Consider the following 14,887-nt stretch of genomic DNA (forward strand, 5'->3'; position numbering starts at 1 on the left):
ACTCTACTACTATAACTATAGAATTCCCAATTTTTAATATCTAAAATATTTTGGAAAGGTTTCATTTCTCTGGATTTTCAAAAATTCCTTAATTAGTGAAATTCATCATTGTGGTAGTTGGTACATAAAACAATTTTATAGTTTGTATTGGCATGGTTTATTGTGATTTTATATATTTATATTTTTCTGAGTCCTTTGAATAAATTATGATTGACTATAGTCCAACAAAAAGTAGCTGTTTTTACTCTTTAATAATGTCATAAAATTTTACAGGGTCGTCGGTTTATACCTGCACAAATCACAGAAAAACAACAGTTTTTGCAGATTTGCAATGTGCATTTGAAAGATGAAACCTAACAGTCAAATCTTAACCTTCAGTCTTTTGTCCGCCCGGTTTTGAATACTTCCCTGCTGATGTGTTAAACTCCGGATCCTCATAATGAGCAGATCTTGACACTGTCGGAGTTGGAGTTGAACTTCCCAAGGGCAAAGTCCAGGCCCACCCCGACACCACTGCCCACCCCGAAGACAGCGTAAAGGGGCTGGGTAAAGTTAGCATGGAAGGTGTGAAGGTGTGTCATTGTGTCTGCCACGCTGTAGAAGGCCAGCATCCCCGATGACAGATCCAGGTAGATGCCCAGGCGTGGGGAGTAGGTGACTGGTATATCCCTCTTCTGATTGTCATGCAAAGCCGCACAGCACGTGTCTGACAGCTCTAGGGTCCAGGACCGAGCATTATATCCAAGACCTGACATGGCGTCTGACCCCTTCCTGCTCATTGCCCCATAAGCTACACCTATAGATGAGCCCCTACCTCGCCACTCCACCTCCCAGTAACAGCGCTGGGCATACATTGGTCCCTGGCACATCACCTGGGTCCAACCATCAAAACGCTCTGGAGTGTCAGGATAGGGTTGTGCTGCCCCCTGCAGGGTAGCTTTAGTGTTGCCTTCAGAGATCCCTAACCTTCGGTGGGCTGTGTTGGGGTCAAGGGTCAATGTCACTGAGTCTAGGACAGAGATAAATAAGCTTTTTAAAAAACAATCAGAAATCAAGAATATTCAATTACAATTTAAATCATATACTTTGACTAGAAAATGTAGATAACAATCTTAAACACTAGTTGGTGGTACTTTAAAAATAACTAGGATGGGAGAGAATATTTATGCCTGTTCTGTAATTGTTCTGCATAGTGTGACAAAATTACAGCAAATTGTGCGGCGCCTTTAGCTTCAAACTATGTTCAAAGAGAGTGAAGTGATTTTTTTAAAGTCACTTTTAAGGATATTTACATCGAAATTTGCCATCTTAAAACAGTAAATAGTTACATGTATAGGTTTTTCTTTTGGTACTGCTTGTTACTGGTGTAAATATTACGGGAATATTTTGTTTCACCCAAGAGATTTATATTCAACATTTTGATTTAAGATAGATTTAGCATCATTCTTTTGAGACTTACACTGTAAGAACTCTTCTCTGCTCCTCGGCTCTGGGGCTTGCAGGCTGTCAATATTGATCTCCCTCACTGGAAAAACCAAACAATGTTTCATTCCAAGCATAAAATTTAAACGTGAGTATCAACCACCTGTGCTTAACGCGGCTGCTATCTTAACGCCGTATTCAGGACAAAAAGGGGCAGAAACTCACATGCAGGGAAAGCAGGGGTGTGATTCATGGAGGCAGGGGTTGGTGAATCCAGGAAGAGACTGGGGTTAACTGTCCAATAAAAATGTACAGTTAGTAAATTAAAACCACTTACACAAAGGCACACTTTTTGTGCTTTGAATGGAATAAACCAGAAGCCTTATTTATTTGTCTAAAGGCAGCATTATCTTACTTTCTGTCGGCATTTGAGACAGAGCAGACATCCCCCCTGTTGAGGAGACATAAGGTGCTTAAATAATTTGACATCAGTACCCAACCAAGGCCTAATTTAGTCATTCTAACTGTTCGTAGTGGTTCATTCAAGGGCAGTGTGGGAGCAGTGTGCAACTTTACATGGGTTTTGTCCTGCATTAGTGCCGTTATTGGCTGGTGAAACTGGTGTGGCTGGAGTGGTGCCACGGCGATGGGAACGGAAGATGCTGCTGATAGACGCCATCCTACTGAATCCTGCAAGGACAAATGAGATCATGAGCATTTGCAAATCTTCGACATGGCTGGTTTGCTGCCTATGGCTTTGGTGCATTACCTCCGGTTGATGCTGCAGCAAGAGCTGGGACTGGCATTGGAGCTGGGGATGCTGGGATGGGAGCTGGAGTTGGGGCTGGCACTGCAGCATTGACTGGTGGTCTGTGACTGGACCTGCTCCACAGTGACTGAGTCTCCCTACGGCTTGGAGTCGGGCTGGGGTTGCGTATGGAGGTGGTTTCACTAACTGATGGGGGCCCAGTAAATTGATAAACTTAATCACTTTTTTTAAAAAGCAATCATTCATTAAATATAAATGTTAAAGGTCATGAAAAGGGCTATAATCCCATTTCCATTTATTTTACCCAGTGGAAACCCAGTGGGTGTCTTATTAATTGACAACTTCTCCCATGATGCCATAACCTTGAACAGAATGAACCAACCTGTTTCTCTTTCCTCTCTTCTCTGTCGTTCTCGAAGTCTGGGTGAGTTGGTGTGGCCTCTGTCTGTAACAAGTAGGAAGAGGAGTCTGGAAAAATGTACACACACACACACACACACACACACACACACACACACAGGGTCTTACCACGTGGTGTGTCTCTGCTCCTCACATCTTGATTCCTAAGACCTGAACCTAAATAAAATGTGAACGTTAAACAGAGGTTTTTCAGTTTGTTTGTTTTTTAAATACTATCGTTACATATGTGTGAACATTACCAAGCCCACGTCTCTCTGTGGTGGGTCTTGCTGGAGAAGCTATAATTATATATAAATCAGAAGAAAAGCATGAATCGGACCATTATACAGCACACAGACTGTATACTCACAAACACCGGACACACCTGGTGAACGAGTATTGGTGTTACGCGAAGCCAGACCAGAAAATACTAAAAAAGGAACAAGAAGCTGTATGAATATTCTCCCAGATGATTTAACATCTATAATGTAAAACTATTGCATTTTTATCTTGCTGGTTAAACTCATAATTTGGATTTCTTGGCAGATTAGTCATGACAATATTCTGATATAAAAAAGACTCACGTTTAAAAATCCCTCCTTTCTGTGCGTTACGACTGGCTGAAAGAGACAAAAAAAACTCACTTGTAACGGTAACGGGCTTGAACAAAGCTGCAGCCAGCACATACCAATATTTGAAACTTACAGTCTCCCAGCGTGAACAGAGTTGTGTCATTGACTAAAGGAAACAGACAACAAGGTGAGGAAAGATGAGATGTAAAAGGATAAGCAGGCAGAACAAATAAAGGCTTTTGCTGTAGGACCTTGCTTGGTGAATTTGCCCAGTTCCTGGTTGCAAAGATCCTCCACTTGCTCCCTTAGGTCCAGGACGGTGTCTCGTACGGGCTCGAAGGAAGCTTCTAGATTGACTGCCACAGCTGGCAGATCGCCCGTGTCCAGGGGACTGTTCATGGACTCACACGTCTAAGTGGGAATAAAACAGCCTTCCACTAGAGGATTTAAGCTCTACGTTCTTCACACAGCTTTCTTATGGCTCATCATGCTCCAAAGAAACATTTTCCATCATGCCTTTCATCAGAACACTTATATCACTTGATCCGACCTACCTGCAGGTAGTGGATGTGGTCCTCACATTGAGCCAGGTCTTTCATATCAGAATCCCTCTTCTTCAGCACCTTTATCTCCGCTTCCAAGCTGTCGGCCACCTCCTGAGCCTGAGACATCTTTTCCAGATTGGCTTGATCCAGTACTTCCTCCATCAGCTCCTGCAAACGCTCCACTGAACGCTGCAGCTCCTTCAGAGTCTGCTCTGTGTCACTATGCACTTTAATTGCAGACCGCTGCGCAGGGAAAGAGACGATGATGGTGCGAGGGTTGGTGAGGATTTGGGATTTTTGGAGAATAAAACTCTGCCGGCTTACCTTCGTCACCTCCATCACCTTCTTCAGGTTCTTCAGCTCCTGCTCTCTCTCTTTCAGTCTCTGTTGAGTCTCTGCCTGTAGGTCTGACAGTACTTTCTGCAGCAGGACAGGTGGAGATGTCATACTGAGATGATCTCCATCAAATGCAGGCACAAGAAAAACAGCCACACATATGACGCAGAACGGAGCTTGAAAAGTTGGACTGTCTTCTTAAATGAAAAAGAATGCAGTTTGGAATGCTGGAGTCCCAATCACACACAAAGGCGGGCAGACAACACCTTAAACGGAAACCCATCAGGCACAACAATGGATATTCAACAAAGGTGCTACATGTGTCATGTGACCTAATGCAGAACCAGCTGCCCAATGTTTTAAAACGCCACAATTTAATCATGAAACGTGTTGAAAGTCGACAGAAAACAAGACATTTTTGACATCCCGCATCAGTTGCTAGCTTACAAAAATATGCCATCCATGTTGATGCATGCTGACCACTGTGCTAGTTTTTATTAACAAAGATTGATTCACAAGTTACTTCAGTGTAGCCTCAGTGAAACAGTGTAAAACCAGACAGACGTTCTGTCACTGTAACTCTCAACAACTGCCCACAACTGACGTGTCATCTCCATTTGTGCCTACCTGCTTCTCCAAACGCTCAACCTTGGTGGACACGCTCTCATGGCCTTTGTGCTGGTTGCTGGTGCATAACCAGCAGATGAAGGTTTTACACTGACGGCAGAAGAACTCCTGCAGGTACTTGTGTTGGGTGCAGATCTTCTCAGCCAAATTACTGGTTGGTGCGACGAGCTCATGCTGCTTCAAGGCCTTTTTGGTTTGGTGGGGCTTCAGGTGGGCTTCACAGTATGAGCTCATGCACACCAGGCAGCTTTTGACTGCCTCACGTTGCTCCCCTTTGCACATGTCGCAGGCTACTGCTGAAGACGATAGCTTGCCTTTGGGTCTCGATGACGAGGTGGTACCACCACGAGCGCTTCTTATAGAATCACGCACATCAGCTTTGAGGGCTCCTTTGCGTAACTGCTCCACAGCGTCAGCCAACATGGTATTCTTAGACAATGGAGGCATAGGACAGAAGACCTGGCGACATTGGGGGCAGCTGTAGATCCCTTTGGGTTCATCGTTGCTCCAGAAGTCCTTAATACAGGCCATGCAGTAGCTGTGGCCACAGGGAATGGTAACCGGGTCATTTGGGAGATCTAGACACACAGGACAGTTAAATTGTTCATTCGTCCACAGCTTAGAAGTCATCCTGATAGTAGTACACAGCTGAAAGCTTAAGAAAACAAAAAATCTACAAGAGAAAGACAGATTTTAGTCCAGAGGTCTTGGTGCCTTGATCCACAAGAGGAAAATACAGCTTCGGACTGCTGAGAGGAATGAGAGGGGAAAAGGGCGGGACTAGAGCCACCAGGCAGGTCTAGCAAGGAGAACAAGTGCTGGTGGAAAGCTGTTAAGGAAAATAAGGTGTGAATGCACTGAAAAATGTTTCATTAAGCAATTATTTGTCTCCAAATATACATCATCCAAAATTGCTATTTATTAATTTCATTACATATTATATAACAATCAAAAAAGGTTTGAAAATTATAGACAACAGGTGAGTGTTCTAGAATTACTAAACCCGCCAGTGTTTTGTAACTTAGTCTTGTGTCTCTCAGTAGGTTCAATTATTCTACCAAATAAAGTTTTTTTTTTTTTTAAAGTGAAAATCAGTTGCGGGGGTATCCTGGAGAAGAAAGTCTAAAAAAAAAAAAAAGTAATCTAAAATAACATCAGCAATTTCTATCACTAGGTTGAATGTGTACAGATCTATATGTCATTTTCTAACAACATAAAAATAATAGATTTGACAATAAAATAAAGGCAGGAGTTTAATATTCCCACCATATTCAGATTTGGTCGGACCACTACCACTGATCAACGAAACAAGAGAACTACTGTCGACCAAACCGGTTTTTAAACGAACACGGAAGTGCGGAGAGTGGAAGTATCTTGTAGGTTCACTGGGCTGAGGAGTGACAGTTGCTGCTAACGTTGTTTCATGTCAGGTAAAGCTGTAAATCGTCCAGGCGTCGGGGTCGGGGTGCTGGTTACAGACTCTGCCCACCCAGGCTGCGTTCTTCTGGGAAAACGAAAAAGCAAAATGGGCAAAGGGACGTACCAGCTCCCCGGTGGGCATTTGGAGTTTGGGTAGGTTGGTAGTTAGCAAACTCTAGACCACTGGATGCATTACAAACAGCAGTTGTCCACTTAATAGTTCGGCATGCGCTTTATTTGTACTCCTTCAGATTGTATTAAGATATTCTGTTATTTAATGATTCCTCAATGTCTGTCCAACCTACCCTAAAATGTGACACTGCCATGTGAAGGAGCTGAATGTGACTTCCGGTGCATGTGATACATTTCTGGCTTGGCTTTGAAAGGGAGACGTGGGAGGGATGCGCACACCGGGAGGTGTTGGAGGAAACAGGCGTGCGTTTGATGAACGTCCGCTTTGCATCGGTGGTGAACTCTATCAAGCTGGAGGAGGCGTACCACTATGTCACCATTATAATGCAGGGTGACCTGGACAGGAAGCAGTCAGGAGAGCCAGAAAACCTGGAGCCAGAGAAAAATGAAGGTATTTAAGATGAGGATGCTTTTCCAGTTGGGCACCATGGAGCAGCTCTTGACTGAAAAGTGTGTGTGGTTCCCTCTCAGGTTGGACATGGACACAGTGGGGCCAGTTTCCTCCTGAGGATCAGCTTTTCTTGCCACTTGCCGGTTTGAGACGACAAGGTTTCTGTCCCTTCAGGGCAACAACATCAACCTCTGAAACTCTGCTGTAATGTTGCCGAATACACTCACTGTGGGTTTTTCTTCTGTTAAAGCTCACACAATCATCTCACTCAGCCATTCAGAAATATTTCAGTATTTCTTCTGATGTGGTACATTTTACAATGTGGAGGGGAGCAAACCCTGCCATCATATGTGTCCTTGTATTCTAATCTAGTTTTAACAATGTTTTAGACCATTTCTTGTCTATGTTGAAAGACAAAGTGAATTGCCTTCCTTAGGTTCATCATACGCATCTACCCAAGAATAAATCTTTATGTTTCCATTTTATGTGCACTAAAATTTATTGACAAAATAACAGAACTCCAGGGACAGATCTGACTGATTAGACATTTTACACTAGTTTTATAGTAGTAATAATAATAATATAATTAATAATAATAATAATAATAATAATAATAGCACAAGGAGAGACAAGGAGCAACAAATATTTTGACATATTTGTCATGCATTACAAAGGAATTAAATAGAAAATGTTTCTGAAAATCATGAACTTTCGCATCACATCAGATTGTTGCCAGTGACCGCTGCTGCCGACAGAACGGTCCACAGGGCCGCAGCAACGGTTGCTACGGCGCTGTTAAAGGTCTTGTCATGGGCATAGGTGATGATGTGCAGCGCTCCGCTGTAGGCCTCTTCACAGGTTGGCTGGATCTGATTCTCAGGAAGCTTGAAGCCGAAAGTCCCATTGTCTCTCAGCTCAAAGGTGTAGGCGAATGGGATCCCTTTAAGACGAGCCCAGTCTCTGGATGAACCCGAGTTTGGGTCTATAAACAAGAAACAACATGGAAGGCAAATTTGGGGATCATCCAGTAAAATTTGATATAGGTAAAAAGGAGTCATATGTCAGATGACCCACTTACACAAGACATCCGGGCAAGTTCCGACAGTGTAACGCATCCCGTGGACCTTTCTGATGGCCTCTGCTGCACCATTGCCCACCTCCATCTGAGGGGGCAGGCGTGAGACCGTTTCATAAATGAAAGTTTCGACAGAACATCACAGGCATGTCGGTCTAAACAAGAACACTTTTACGGTCGGTGAACCTGTAAAACGTGTGAGATGCTCTCACAACTAGGTGGAGCTGTTCTCTTAAGCATGAGGGAATTTAACCGTCAGCTGACAGAACTCAAAGACACGTGGGATTGTGACTCCATGCTCATGACGCTGTTTTTTGATATGTTGCACATACTGGTGGGAGGTGTGGGAGATGTTTTAACACCCAGTCAGAACTGCTGAATGATGCAGCTCCTTTTACATCTATTTTCCATGGTTATCAGATCGAGAATATAAATGTTTCAAATGGAAATAATTTAAATTTGGATAGGAGGTTTAAATTTGAGTGTTTTCCTGACAGCTTTTCGTTTTTTAGAGAGTTATATCTGTTGAATAAAATAACATGAATCAGCCAAATTAGCCTGTTCATAACTGCTGACTCCACAAAGGATGCCTTGTATTTGGGGGATAAGCCAAACCCCTCACATCTTCCACTATTCACATGGTAAATCCTCCAAATTTTTGATTCAAATACCAGCTCATCGTAGTTGGAGGCTGTGAAGTTGGGATGTCCATAGGGAAGAAGGAGCAGCTGGCCGTAGGAGTGGATGGTGAGGAAACACAGGAAGTCCTCAATCCGGCTTCCTACAAAATATGTCACGGCCTGGGCCTCGGGCTCGGACACAGGTTGGGTGCCACAGTAGATGTTGGAGCAGCAGTCAGTTGACACCCCGATTGCTGGAAAACATTGTAAGGGAACCTACTGTAATACGGAAGCACAGGTTTCAGATGATAAACACAGTTATTGTGAACACAGCAGTTTTTAGTCTTCAACGGTTGCTATGCTTTTCACCGGAATTATGAACAAATTATTTTTGTTGGTACCAAGCCCTGGAAAAACATCTAATTCTGGTAGAAAGCCAAAGCACTATGTTCCTTTGCTTTACTCAATTGTCAATAAAGCTTTGCTTTACTCAATTACCAATGATTTAGGTTATTGTATTGTAATATGGTGGAGCAGAGATGGATTTTAGTTGCACTCGTGCTCAGTGGAGTAACAAACACAACTCACTGCCCCAGTTGGCATCAAAGTTGCGGTTGAGATCAGTGCCGTTACAGCTGCAGTTGTAAGGTCCGGGTGACATGTTCTTCCTCCACAGTCGATCCTGAAAGGGTCAAATTCATTAGTGATACTGGACCACTCTTTCCGCCCATTTAGTGAATGAAAATGGGAAATAGACTTTGTGAATGGCTGCTTAAGATGGAAATGAATTTGTATGTTGTCCATATCCTGCGCCCCCCAAAAATAAATCAATTGAGAAATTGTGCACGCTTTAATAATCTATCTCTCTCCCATCTGTGGCTTTGGCTTCAAGAACCCTTCAAAATTAATTTGGTAAATATCCATGGAACTGAAGTACCGACCGTGGTCCAGGAATGGATGTAGCCATCAATATTGAGCACCGGAGTGACGTAGAAGTCCATGTTAGTCATCATCTGCTGCATTTTTGGGTCTGTTTTATATGCTTGCAGGATCTGATTGAAGTTGGAAAATAAACTTTAGGCCCAGATGGATTTATCTGAGGTTAGTTGAGATGAACCTCATGAATTTCAGCTGCTTTACCTCTTTTACAAAGTACTGGCAGAAAGCTGGAGCGATCCATTCCCTGGCATGTATACCACAGTCCATCCAGATAGCCTTCTTTTTTGCCTCACTCTTCACGCCGATCTGAGCAACAGATGATATTTCTATCCAGACCTGCTTCTTGTGTTTTCATTTTTTTTTTGGGGGGGGGCATGTTAGTTAGGCAACGTGTTTTACCTTGAGCAAACTAATGGTTCTCTTCTCATAGGTTTTTCCATATTCCACTATTGTCACAACGTCTGGGTGAGTCTTTGCAATCTGAGCCATCCAGTTGCTGACCTGCAGAGCAGAGAAGTGTTACGCATGACAGCGTATCGACATGTGCATCTGCATCTAGGCACACTTGTGATGATGCTTTTCTCACCTCTGTCATTGGGTTGTACTTGAAGTAGTCATGATTGATGCTGCTGCACGAGCAAAAATACACAAATGATATATACTGACAAAGGTCCTTGTATGTACCATCATTGAGTTTACTTCATTAAAATGCCGTTCACATTTTTAACGCTCTTACTGTTGGCAGCACCAACACTATCTAGTTTCTTTTAAAAGTGTACACTGGAGAAGTAGGATTTTTTTTTTTTTAAAGCCAAGATATAAATTCTAACACTAAGCTCTCTGCATCAAATCAAGCTGATCCCATATTCATAATGAACTGTATTATTTTTATTTTTTTGCATTAAAACTCACCTTTCTGCGGTGGCTATTCCAATCAGTGAGAGCAGCACAACAAAGTGCAGTCCTGCGCCGTTACACATAGTTGCTTTTGTTAACAGTCGGCTCTGGGCGGCAATAAGCTGAATGTGAAATGACAGGAGTCTTTAGAGGAGTCTTTGGATGAGATAACGATACACCTTTGCCTCAGCCGCAGATCACTGACAGCTCACCACCACTTGCACTGTTATCATCCTAGTTAATGTTTCGTCAGGGTGTTCTTTTCTTTGTTTTATTGAAATATTTCAAGTGTATATTTAAGTAACTTACTGTTTTTAGAAATGAGGAAAAACATGTTTCGTGTACACTTGATAGCAGCCCATTTCCTTTATCTAAAGATGCTTCACAAATGAACAACTGTGCATCCGTCAAAACAGGCAGGAGTCATTCTCAGAACATAACCTGTGCTTCTTTCTTGCTTTTTGCAAACTTTCTTCCTTTATGACCTTTTGCCTTTCGCGTCTGCTACCTTTTAATTGCACCTGCTCTATCCCACCCTGTACTCTTGGGTTTCCACCCAACATGTCTATTAGTGGTGGAGCGGACCGCTCTGACGTCTGTGCAGGTCACGAGGAGAGCCTGCTGATTTGATAAGCCGCGCCTGGTCAACGTGATGGCAGCTCCTCACATAAGAATCACATCACCTCGAATGAGATGAGCTCATGCAGCTGATAGTTGTTTTATCTCAGTGTAATAAGATCTTTCCTTTCGTTCGGTATGAAAAACAAAATAAAAAGATCCCTTGGCAATGCTATAACATGTTATATAAACTGCTGCAGGAAGCAGTGATCCTTGGCTAATTGCAACCAACAAAACTCAGTGAGTGCAGCTACTGCACTTCTTAACCTCAACAGGATTTTGGGTTGTAGGTTCCTCCGGCAGCCTGCTCTTTTGCTCTTCTTCCCTATACATGATTAATAAAAACACCTGTTTTATCATACACACAGTGAACCACGTAAGGAATTGACATTGTCATCAACTCCTCCGGGTCTGATACAAATCTTCCAGATCAAATTATTCTAGTGTTAGAACTATATGAATAGTGGGGTGTAAATCAAAAGCGGCAGAGTGAGACTTCCAATTATTGACAGCACAGGAGATTCCTGAATGGTACTGGATTTAACTCTTTAAAAACAAACATAAAAACCATACCTTGTCAGCACAAATTGAGTGAACTTGCCCTTTAACTTCAAAACTGCAGTACTGCTATTAAAAGCATCTCAGTGAGCACTACAACTCTATTTTTGACCTTCAGAGTGCCTCTAGATTTTGCTTGATGATGTGCCAGGTTGCCTCTTGAGTTTCCTGCTAAAACCCTTCTTTATTTGGGTAATTATTATTTACTGAACAACAGTACAACTAGCCTTGTGTAATCACACGGAGTTAAACTTTGACACTCCATATCAGCCTTTACGATTGGAGGAATTAAAAAGGCAGACTAGACTATTCATAATATGACACACATGACAAATAAGAAACATCAGGTCATGTTGCAAGTCAAGAATATTTATGGTTTGTGTAAATGTGTTGTGCAAGCTCTGACCAGCAGATGTCAGTAAGAGCCACTTTTATAACAAGCTAATGAAGAACTAAATCAACACCAGCTAATAATTACTGCAGGGGCGTAGAAATCATTCCTTATATTTTCCGTCTGCTGTGTCATTATGTTGAGAGTATTCATCTTGCATTCTCAGTACAGCTTAGCAATATTTGTTGCTGCTCTTTTGCTGACTTGGCATCAGCGAGAGGACAGTGCGGTTGAGATAATTCATTGGGACTGAGGTTAAATTAATTGCTGTGTGGATTTCTTTCTTCTTTTTCTTTCTGGACTCAAAGCTTCATGTTGGCCAGCGATGAAAAGCTCTGTCACCACCAGAAGTCGAAGATTATTGGCAAGTTTATGGTCCACATACATTCCTGGGAGGTATTGCGGTTGTTGTGGGTCAGTCAACATTCTGCTGGCTCCACACTGGCATGTGATCAGAAAGATCTTCTTGCTTTTAGCCTTGAAGCCTCGTTGACTTGGAAAATATATACTATGCACACCTTCAAAATATAAGATATTATCATCACACATCATCATTTACAGTCATCATTAACAGACATTGTTTATATGGTTTAGATGACAGGATACACAGTGACTTTTGTATTTGGATTTCTTTTTCCCCCCATCTTTTTCAGCAATGCCTTCAAGTTACGTTGTTAGATACCGACAGTGCCTTCCAGACAGACTCAAGAATGATATTTGTCAGCTCATTAAAACCTTGGCAATAATGAAGGTAAAATGTCCGCTCAGTGTAACCAGGAAACAGTCTGGAAGACTGATGGTGGGATGACACAGCAAGTATAGGTCAGTTTAAGACAAGTTAATTTTTTTTTTAGACGATTAGCATAAAAAGTGTTCGGTTTAAAGTCTTTGGCCACGTCCCAGTCAGGTCTTCGCTCCACTTCTCAGCCTGCACTTGTGGTGTCACATGTGCAGGAGTAATTTAATCAAGATTAAATGTTCTCATGCCACAGACCTCCTAACACACACAAGGGATGGCGGCGAGTGGAGTTTATGTCAGCATCTCCCATCGCTCAACAGCTTTAAAAAGATAATGATCAAAACGATAATGAGACTTGTCTTCAATGCACACATGCCTCAGTTTATATGATAAATCCTTTGCAAGGGCGCCTCCAAAGGTGACAGCTGAACTTTGAGAACGCCGAAGCGTTGGCAGCAGATCCTTTCCGGTCACACAAATGTGAGAAGCAGATTGGTGATGATGAATTCCTCAGCTGTCACATGCGTTTGACTTACAGCTTCAGCTCTTTATTTTTTTACTGATTTATTCTGTCATAGCTGGTTCGACGTGTCTGATACACCTTTCTTTTAAATAATTCAAATTTACGGTACATTTCAAATGTCACATTTAAAGATGGCATTAGCCTGACTAGCAGCTATTTTGGAAGTACTGCTTGTAGAGTAACCGCTCCCTAAAATGTGAGAATACTGAGCAATTATAACGCCGAACATTTTTACATCTGATTTGAATTGGATAACAACGCTGTGGCCGCCAGTGCAACAGATAGCAGCACTGTTTTTACTGGAGTGAATGTAGGAAATTATCAGATTATTTCATTTTCTAAGTGGAAAATACACAATTTCTCAGAAGCTGCTTCTGCCCATTGTAATTAGATAGACTAACCCCCCTCCCCCCCATTAATGGGTTCGTGCATGCTATCATCATGCCCTGGAGAATTTTTGCAAATCATAATCATGAACCAGTTGAATGTTGGTTTATTACAACTGAGTGGCAGTGGATTCATGAAATGAACTGCAGTTTGGGCGTTTCGGCAGGGTTGTGGTCACGAATGTTCTTCTTTCGTGAAAAAACAAAATGTCCTTGCAGGGAGTCTGATGTTTTGACACTTGGGAGAGTTTGAGGCCGCGTGGATCCCCTCCTCCTCTGCGGGATATGACCTGAGTCAAGTGAAGGTCAATCCAGAGATCTGAGAGGAAGCAGAAGGGGAAGCTTTCGGGATTCCTTTAATTGTCCTTTATCTTAAGAGATGTGGGGGGGACACTCGCGTGCTCATGCACATGCACACACAGAGGAAAGCAGAGACGAGAGTAGAGCTTTTCAAACCTTTAAAACAGCAAACTGATGGCAACTATCGAACAAATCAAAGGCTCAAATGGTGCATTCCTCCGCTTCCACAACCACCCCTCCGTTCTTTAGCCTTCAGTGATAGTTCAAAGCGTCGGTATCATTTCTCAAGCGTTGGAACGCTTGGAAACCAGAGGCCGTTGGAGATCATTTACAGAAAAATGTTCAAGCTGAAAACTATATTCCTCAGGGCGGGACAGATATTCAAATGGAATATTTAAACAACCACCCGAGGCTTTCTAAATTTTTAAAAAGGTTTCGGAGATTTTGTGAAAAATTCTGCCACATTGGTCTAATACATATCAACAGCAGCAGAGAACCTGTGAGAATGGCTCCACCCTCTGCTTGCAATCACCAGATCATTTATGGGGAGATGGTGACCAGTGCTCTCCTGGAGATGCTGCAGAATTGTGGCTCTTTGTCCTTCTGATGGTCGCTGCTGACATCCTGCAGCACCTGCAGGCTTTTTATTATACAGCAGACAAATCAACGGCATCCACTCCTGCTGAGAAAGAGTGTTGTGACATCGATTTGCCCGACTGGGACAGGATATTACAACAATTCAGGGAATGGGGCATTTTTAACTGTGTAATTGTGAGAGGAAGATATCTTAAAGGACAGCCCCGCTGGTGCTGCACTTGTTTACATTTTTGGGCATAAAAAAATTCCAGATGACTTCAGTTGTAATGTGAATCTATCCACTTCTTCTGTTGTCATGTTGAGTGGGTGTTGGGCCATAAAAAGTGAAAAAGGAAAAGAAAAAAACTGTTGGCTTAAGGTTTTGTGTATTTCAACCAACTGAGGAAAACCAGTTCTACTAATGACGGTGTTGAATGCACAGTGAAATGCAGCAGCTCTACAATAGCTAATAAGAGAAGCCGCGGGACATCTACCTCCCCTGACAGAACGGCTAACTTTGTTTTTCTCTGCTGCATTGTTACTCCTGTCACCAGTAAGGGGGGGGGGGGGGGGGGGGGGAATGGGGTGTTATG

At 42.6% G+C, this 14,887-nt stretch overlaps 3 protein-coding genes across 4 annotated transcripts; 1 reads left to right on the forward strand and 2 right to left on the reverse strand.

The window, feature by feature from the left end:
* Positions 1–234: 234 nt before the first annotated feature.
* trim25l (tripartite motif containing 25, like) lies at positions 235–5,425 on the reverse strand. Its single transcript, XM_011606150.2, has 16 exons — positions 4,671–5,425; positions 4,032–4,127; positions 3,717–3,950; positions 3,414–3,573; positions 3,296–3,328; positions 3,175–3,210; positions 2,976–3,020; positions 2,851–2,889; positions 2,720–2,767; positions 2,574–2,636; positions 2,192–2,377; positions 1,999–2,112; positions 1,838–1,873; positions 1,648–1,716; positions 1,460–1,525; positions 235–1,009 (listed from the first exon to the last, which is right to left on the reverse strand). The coding sequence occupies exons 1-16, from the start codon at positions 5,298–5,300 to the stop codon at positions 435–437; spliced, it is 2,430 nt and encodes an 809-aa protein (XP_011604452.2). The 5' UTR covers positions 5,301–5,425; the 3' UTR covers positions 235–434.
* A 583-nt stretch (positions 5,426–6,008) lies between these two features.
* nudt15 (nudix (nucleoside diphosphate linked moiety X)-type motif 15) lies at positions 6,009–7,157 on the forward strand. The gene is made up of 3 exons (XM_003966483.3): positions 6,009–6,242; positions 6,476–6,672; positions 6,753–7,157. The coding sequence occupies exons 1-3, from the start codon at positions 6,094–6,096 to the stop codon at positions 6,878–6,880; spliced, it is 474 nt and encodes a 157-aa protein (XP_003966532.2). The 5' UTR covers positions 6,009–6,093; the 3' UTR covers positions 6,881–7,157.
* Positions 7,158–7,214: 57 nt separating this feature from the next.
* Positions 7,215–11,616, reverse strand: cpo (carboxypeptidase O). 2 transcript variants are annotated; one of them, XM_029840620.1, is made up of 10 exons: positions 11,395–11,616; positions 10,219–10,325; positions 9,893–9,932; positions 9,706–9,807; positions 9,508–9,612; positions 9,309–9,419; positions 8,956–9,049; positions 8,419–8,621; positions 7,751–7,835; positions 7,215–7,654 (listed from the first exon to the last, which is right to left on the reverse strand). In XM_029840620.1, exons 2-10 carry the CDS (start codon positions 10,284–10,286, stop codon positions 7,389–7,391), a joined length of 1,074 nt encoding a protein of 357 aa, XP_029696480.1. In that variant the 5' UTR covers positions 10,287–10,325; positions 11,395–11,616; the 3' UTR covers positions 7,215–7,388. The 2 variants fall into 2 exon arrangements, with proteins under 2 accessions (XP_029696480.1, XP_029696479.1); XM_029840619.1 differs by having other exon boundaries at positions 9,893–9,935.
* Between the last annotated feature and the right edge of the window lie 3,271 nt (positions 11,617–14,887).

Source organism: Takifugu rubripes, chromosome 8 (genome assembly GCF_901000725.2).
Source record: "Takifugu rubripes chromosome 8, fTakRub1.2, whole genome shotgun sequence".
NCBI classification, from domain to species: Eukaryota; Metazoa; Chordata; class Actinopteri; order Tetraodontiformes; family Tetraodontidae; genus Takifugu; species Takifugu rubripes.

Coding starts and splice junctions, on each gene's coding strand:
- cpo (XM_029840619.1), bottom strand. CDS start 10,286: ATGTGTAACGGCGCAGGACTGCACTTTGTTGTGCTGCTCTCACTGATT. Junction 9,050..9,308: donor ACATCCATTCCTGGACCACG/GTCGGTACTTCA, acceptor TGACCCTTTCAG/GATCGACTGTGGAGGAAGAA. Junction 7,655..7,750: donor AACTTGCCCGGATGTCTTGT/GTAAGTGGGTCA, acceptor TCTTGTTTATAG/ACCCAAACTCGGGTTCATCC.
- nudt15 (XM_003966483.3), top strand. CDS start 6,094: ATGTCAGGTAAAGCTGTAAATCGTCCAGGCGTCGGGGTCGGGGTGCTG. Junction 6,243..6,475: donor GGTGGGCATTTGGAGTTTGG/GTAGGTTGGTAG, acceptor TGGCTTTGAAAG/GGAGACGTGGGAGGGATGCG. Junction 6,673..6,752: donor GGAGCCAGAGAAAAATGAAG/GTATTTAAGATG, acceptor GTTCCCTCTCAG/GTTGGACATGGACACAGTGG.
- trim25l (XM_011606150.2), bottom strand. CDS start 5,300: ATGACTTCTAAGCTGTGGACGAATGAACAATTTAACTGTCCTGTGTGT. Junction 4,128..4,670: donor TTGAGCGTTTGGAGAAGCAG/GTAGGCACAAAT, acceptor GTCCTGCTGCAG/AAAGTACTGTCAGACCTACA. Junction 3,021..3,174: donor GAAAGGAGGGATTTTTAAAC/GTGAGTCTTTTT, acceptor TTCCTTTTTTAG/TATTTTCTGGTCTGGCTTCG.